The sequence below is a fragment of the Cherax quadricarinatus genome, chromosome 88 (assembly GCF_038502225.1).
Source record: "Cherax quadricarinatus isolate ZL_2023a chromosome 88, ASM3850222v1, whole genome shotgun sequence".
Lineage (NCBI taxonomy): Eukaryota > Metazoa > Arthropoda > Malacostraca > Decapoda > Parastacidae > Cherax > Cherax quadricarinatus.
This window is the reverse complement of record NC_091379.1, coordinates 6,898,301-6,904,664: the sequence shown is the minus strand read 5'-3', so window position 1 is coordinate 6,904,664 and position 6,364 is coordinate 6,898,301. Positions and strand designations below refer to the sequence as shown.

General features: G+C 42.9%; 1 protein-coding gene across 5 annotated transcripts in view; it reads right to left on the bottom strand.

Annotated features, from left to right (window-relative positions):
* Nucleotides 1-6,364, bottom strand: part of LOC128698509 (adhesion G protein-coupled receptor A3) — a 257,504-nt gene that overhangs the window by 33,414 nt on the left and 217,726 nt on the right. For 4 of the 5 annotated variants that reach the window (XM_053790761.2, XM_053790764.2, XM_053790762.2 and 1 more), the window contains one exon: nt 5,464-5,535. The exons of the other annotated variant lie outside the window; for it this stretch is intronic. In XM_053790761.2, the coding sequence (XP_053646736.2) occupies nt 5,464-5,535 (72 nt within the window). The remainder of the gene's footprint in view (nt 1-5,463; nt 5,536-6,364) is intronic. 5 annotated transcript variants of the gene reach the window in all.

The window sequence follows — 6,364 nt, the reverse complement described above, 5'->3', positions numbered from 1 at the left end:
TTTTGGGGGGAAAAAAACCCCCCTCACCGGGGGAAAAAGTAAATTTAAACCTCCCTGGGAAAATTTTTCCCCCCCCCCTTTTTGGGGCCCCCCCCCCAAAAGGGGGGGTCCCCCAAAATTTTAAAATTTTTTTTTCCCCTCCCCCTTTTTTTTTTCCCCCAAAAATTTTTTCCCCCCCGGGAAAAAATTTTCACCCCCGGGGGGAAAAAATTTTTGGGGGGGGAAAAAAACCCCCCCCCCCCGGGGAAAAATTTTTCCCCCCCGGAAAGGGGGGTTAACCAACTCCCCCCAAAAAGGGGGGGCCCCCCCCCCCCAAAAAAAAAAAGGGGGAACCCCTCCCCTTAAAAAAGGGGGGGCCCCCCCCCAAAATTTTTTCCCCCCCCCCCCCAAAAAGGGGGGGCCCCCCCCCCAAAAGGGGGGTTTTTTCCCCAAAAAATTTTTTTTAAAAAAAAAAAAAAAACCCCCGGAAAATTGGGGGTTTTCCCCCCAAAAAAATTTTTTTTTTTTTGGGGGGAAAATTTAAAGGGGGGGGGGGGCCCCCCCCCCCCTTTTTTTTTTTGGGGTTTCCCCCCAAAACCCTTTTTAAACCTTTTTTTTTTAAAAAAAAAAAGGGGGGGCCCCCTTTTTTAAATAAAAAAATTTTTTTTTTTTTTCCCCCTTTTTTTTGGGTTTTTTTTTCCCCTTTTTTTTGGGGGTTTTGGGGTTTTTTTTTTTTTTATTTTATTTTAAAAACCCTTTTTGGTTTTTTTGGTTTTTTAATTATTGATTTAAATTTTTAAAAATTTATTAATTTTAAAAATTTTTTTTGGGGGAAAAGGGCCCCCCCCCCTTTTTTTTTTGGGGGGGAAAAGGGGGGGGGGAAATTTTTGGGGGGGGGAAGGAGGGGGAAAGGGGGGAAGGGGGGGGTAAAAAAGGGGGTTTTTTTAAAAAAAGGGGAAGGGGGGGTTAAAAGGGGGGTTTTTGGAAAAAACCCCCCTTAATTTTGGGGGGTTTGGTTTTTTTTTGGGGGGGTTTTTTTTTAAATTTCCCCCTTTTTTTGGGGTTTTTGGGGGGGGGGGGGGTTTTTTTTGGGGGGTTTGTGTGTTTTTTAAAAGGGTTAAAAAACCAGGGGCCCCCCCCCTTTTTGGAATAAAAAAAAAATTTTGGGGGGAAAATTTTTTTTTGTAATATTCTTAGTCTCGGGGTTAATTTATGTATTTTGGGTTTTTTTTTTAAAATTTTCCCAATTTCGGAACCCCCCTTGGTGTTCCCCCCCTTTCGTCAAAAATTCCCGGGGGAAAGTATTGTAGTTTTAAAAAAATTTTTTTTAAAAAAAAAATTTGGGAAAAAATTTTTTTTTTAAAAAACCCGGGGGTTTTTTTTTCCCGGGGAGGGAAGGGAAAAAAAAAAAAACCCCAAATAAAGGCAATTAACAAAAGGGAAGGGGAAAAAAAAAAAAAAAAAAATTTTTTTTTTTGTTTTTTTTAAACCCCTTTTAAAAAAAAAAAAAGGGGGGGAAAAAAATTTTTTTGGAAAAAAAATTTGGGGGGAAAAAGGGGGAAAAAAAAAAAAAAAAAATTTTTTTAAAAAATTTTTTTTTAAAAAAAAAAGGGGGTTTTTAACTTGGGAAAAAATTTTTTTGGGGGTTTTTTTTTCAATTGGGGCATTTGGGAAAGGGAAAAAAAAAACCCCCGGGGGGAAAAAAAGGGAAAACCCCCAAAAATTTTAAAAAAAATTTTTTTTTTTGGGGGGTTTTTGTTGGGGCCAAAACCCGGGAAAAAATTTTTTAAAAACCAAAAATTTTGGTGGAAAAAAAGGGGGTTTTTTGGGGTTTTAAAAAATGGGAAAAATTTTTTAAAAGGGGTTTTTTTTTAAATTTTTTCCCCCCCAAAAGGGTTTTGGGGAAAAAAAAAGAAAAAAGGGGGTTTTTTTTTCTTTTTTTTTAAGAAATTTAAAAAAAAGGAATTTCCCGGGGGCTTTGGGAAAAATTTTTTTTTTTTTTAAAAAAAAATATCATTTTGGGGGTTTTTTTAAAAAAAAAAAAAAACCAAAAAAAATTTTTTTTGGGCCCAAAAAAAAATTTTTGGGGGGGTTTTGGGGGTGGGTTTTGGGGGGAAAATTTTTAAAAGGGGGGAAAAAAACGGGGGGAAAAAGGGCCCCCTTTTAAACCCCCTTTTCCCCAAACCCCCCCCCAAATTTTTTTTTTCCCCCCCCCCCCTTTTTGGGGGTTTTTTCCCTTAAAACCCCTTTTTTTTTCCCAAAACCCTTTCCCGGGAAAAATTTTTCCCCCCTTTTTTTTCCCCCCCAAAAAAAAAAAGAAAAAGTTCCCTTTTTTAAAAAAAAATTCCTTAAAACCTTAAAAAAAAACCCCCCCCCAAAAAAAACTATTAAAAAAAAAGGGGGGGGGGGGGGGTTTTTTTTTGGGGGGGGGGGTTTTTTGGGGGGGATTTTTTGGGGGGGGTTTTTGGGCCCAAAAATTTTTTTTTGGGGGTTTTTTAAAATTTTTTTTTTGGGTTTTTTTTTTTTTCCTTTTCCCATTTTTGGGGGGGGTTTTTTTTTTTGGGGGGGGGGGGTTTTAGGGTTTTTGGGGGGGGGTTGGGGCCCCGGGGGGGGTTTTTTGGGGGGGGGAAAATTTTGGGGCCCCCCCCTTTTCCCCTTTTTTCCCCTTTTTTAAAAAATTTTTTTTTTCCCCCCCGGGTTTTTTTGGGGGGGAAAAACCCCTTTTCCCCCTTTTTTTGGGGGGGCCCCCTTGGGGCCCCCCCCTGGGGGGCCCCCCCCTTTTTTTTTAAGCCGGTTCCCCTTTTTTTGGCCCCCCCCGGGGGGGGGGAAAAAAAATTTTTTTTTTTTTTGGGGGGGGGGTTCCCCGGGGGGGGGGCCCCCCCCCCGGGGGGGGTTTTTTGGGGGGGTTTTTTTTTTTTTGCCCCAAAAAACCCCCTTTTTTTCCCCCTTTTTTTTTTCCCGGGTTTTCCCTTGGGTTCCCCCTTTTAACCCCCCGGGCCCCCTTTTAACCCCCCTTTTTTTACCTTTGGGTTTCCCCCCCCTTTTTTTTTTTTAATTGCCCCCCTTTTAAACCCCCCGCCCCCCAAAAATTTTTTCCCCCCCAAACCCTTTTCCCCCCCAAAAACCCCCCCCCTTTTTGGGTTTTTTTTTTTTCCCCCCTTTTTTTTCCCCACCCGGGTTCCCATTTCCCCCCCTTAAAGGGTTTTCCCCCGGGGGGGACCTTTTCCCCCGGGGTTTCCCCCCCCCCGGGCCCCCAAACCCCCCCCCAATACCCGCCCCTTTTTTCCCCCCCCCCCCCCCTTTTTTTTCCCCCCCCCCCCCCTTTTTTTTTCCCCCTTTTCCCCCCCCCTTTTTCCCCCCCCTTTTTTTCCCCAACCCTTTTTTCCCCCTTTTCCCCCAAAAAAAAACCCCCCCCCCCCTTTTCCCCCCCCCCCAAAAGGGGGGAAAATTTTTTAAAATCCCCCAATTCCCCCCTTTCCCCCCTTTCCCGGGGGGTTTTTCCCCTTTTAAAAAAAACCCCCAAAAAGGGGCCCGGCCCCCCCAAAAAATTTCCCCCCAAAAAAAAAAAACCAAAAAAAAAAAACCCTTACCAATAGATGGTATTGGTTACCTTCAGGTTATCTATGATGATGACTTAATCAATGAGGTTGTTGTTGCTAGCAGTAAGCAGTCTCGGTGTACTAATGGCACCCCTGCTTTTCACTGACCATATTCTGCACTGTTTACCACATCTCATGCTTACACAGGGAGTCATTTCAATGTGCAGATTTGGGATTATTCCTCTAGAATTTTCCAAGTGTAAATTATGTATGTTTCTCGCCTAGGTTCCGGGGAGTACAGGTCAAGGAACTTCAAAGGTCTGAGTTCATTCGAGCTGTGAAGGTTCTTTGTACATTCTCCAAAGCTGTAATTTGACTTGCTGTTAAAGGAAGTCTTAGCAATATTGCAAGTCAAGGAGAACAAGTGACTTCAAGAGTGCCATTTTTGGCTTATCCAGTCTACAACTTTCCATCTAGTGGTGATAATGACACTTGTGATTCTCGAAGGTGAGATCTACTGACATTATCACTCCTGTATCTCCCACATTCTTCCTCTGCTCCGTCTGACTTGTGTTTGTCTTATACACTGTTCTATGCTGCCCTGAGTTGTACAATTGTGATAACACCTCAATAGTAATCTAGCTTCTTAAAACTCTTTCCATGACTGAAGGCGGTAGTGGTGATGGTGAAGGAGCGTGGTGGTAATGTGACTCACGAAATCGTAATGACACGATTGCAAACAAACCATACCACGGGTGGGGTTAAAACCGGCTATCAGAGTCTCAAAACTCCAGACCGTCGGGGTTAGCCACTGGCCCAGCTAGCCATAATAAGATTCTTCCAACTAGGTATATTTCTACACCATAGGAAGGTTAGCATAGGCACCACTGTGACCACAAATATACCTAGTTGGACGAATCTTATTGTGGCTAGCTGGTCCAGTGGCTAACGCGACGGTCTGAAGTTTTGAGACCCTCTGATCGCAGGTTCTATCCCCGCCCGTGGTATGGTTTGTGGTGGTAATGGTGGTGATACTTTCTGTGGTGGGAACTGTACCTCTGACACCAGAGTAACACTAAGGCCAGACATAAGAGCAGCAGCCAGAGGGTTCAGCAATATTTATGTTGCTCGCAGCAGCAGCAAAATTTGCTAAAGGCAGAGAAATACGTCTGAGTTTACTGTGACAGGAAGACCCACGCTGCCCTGCGCTCTTACACACCAACCCCCACCTCCAACTGGAAGATGTGCGAAAGTTTGCACATCCCAGACTCACGGCTGATCACCTGTTACATTACCCCTTACATTACCACCTCTTACATTACATTATCACCTCTCACTTTATATTACCACCTATTACATTATCACCTCTTACATCAGAACAGTAACTGTCGTAAGTGTTCTTGAAGGTGTGTAAGGAAGCTCTTAATTACAAGGCTTATTAACCGACTCTTGTCTTCAAGAGGAGGCTGATCAAGTTCTTGCAGTCTTCTGGTGAGGTAAATTGTGGAGGGTGCCTGCAGGGAACACTAACAGCCTCACTCATCACACCACCAAGCAGGAGAACTGGCCTGAGACCAGGCCTCGAGGGAGACCACCCCAGCAACTATAACAGGTCTGCAGATGCACAGTGATCAGATAACCTAGTGAAATGCGACTTGCAGACTCCGTAGGCTCACACACACACACACACACACACACACACACACACACACACACACACACACAATATAAAACTAAGGATGCACGCAAGGTCTCACTTAAGACAGTATTCAAGACAGTACATAACAGTCCTCCAGACAGTACTCCAGACAGTACTCAAGACAGTACATAACAGTCCTCCAGACAGTACTCCAGACAGTACTCAAGACAGTACATAACAGTCCTCCAGACAGTACTCCAGACAGTACTCAAGACAGTACATAACAGTACTCCAGACAGTACTCACATATAATTAAGGCTACTCAACACCTGCAGTAATCCCTCCTGTAGTCTGGCCAGTGGATTTCGTCCCAACTTTCTGAAAAAAAAAATGAGTAAATCACCCCACCACCGCATCACCCGGGAAGCGCTAAACCGACAAGGGTCAATAAATCCCCCTTCCTAACAGAATGTAAAAACATACTTAAAAAAACTAGCTCGTAAATCCTCGAGTCATTTATCCACGGTAAAATCCCAAGATACACCCCCAACCCCCTCCCACCCCCAAGGGGCATTAATCCCCCCACCGGGTCTCGTAAATCCCACAGCTCCTACATGCCAGGGACAATAAATCCCACAGCTCCTACATGCCAGGGACAATAAATCCCACAGCTGTAAATTACTGAAATATACCAATATATATCTTGCATTGTCCTTCCTCTCACCCTTGTATATACCAGCATATATTATCCTCACCCTTGTATATACCAGCATATATTATCTTCACCCTTGTATATACCAGCATATATTATCCTCACCCTTGTATATACCAGCATATATTATCTTCACCCTTGTATATACCAGCATATATTATCTTCACCCTTGTATATACCAGCATATATTATCTTCACCCTTGTATATACCAGCATATATTATCTTCACCCTTGTATATACCAGCATATATTATCTTCACCCTTGTATATACCAGCATATATTATCTTCACCCTTGTATATACCAGCATATATTATCTTCACCCTTGTATATACCAGCATATATTATCTTCACCCTTGTATATACCAGCATATATTATCCTCACCCTTGTATATACCAGCATATATTATCCTCACCCTTGTATATACCAGCATATATTATCTTCACCCTTGTATATACCAGCATATATTATCCTCACCCTTGTATATACCAGCAT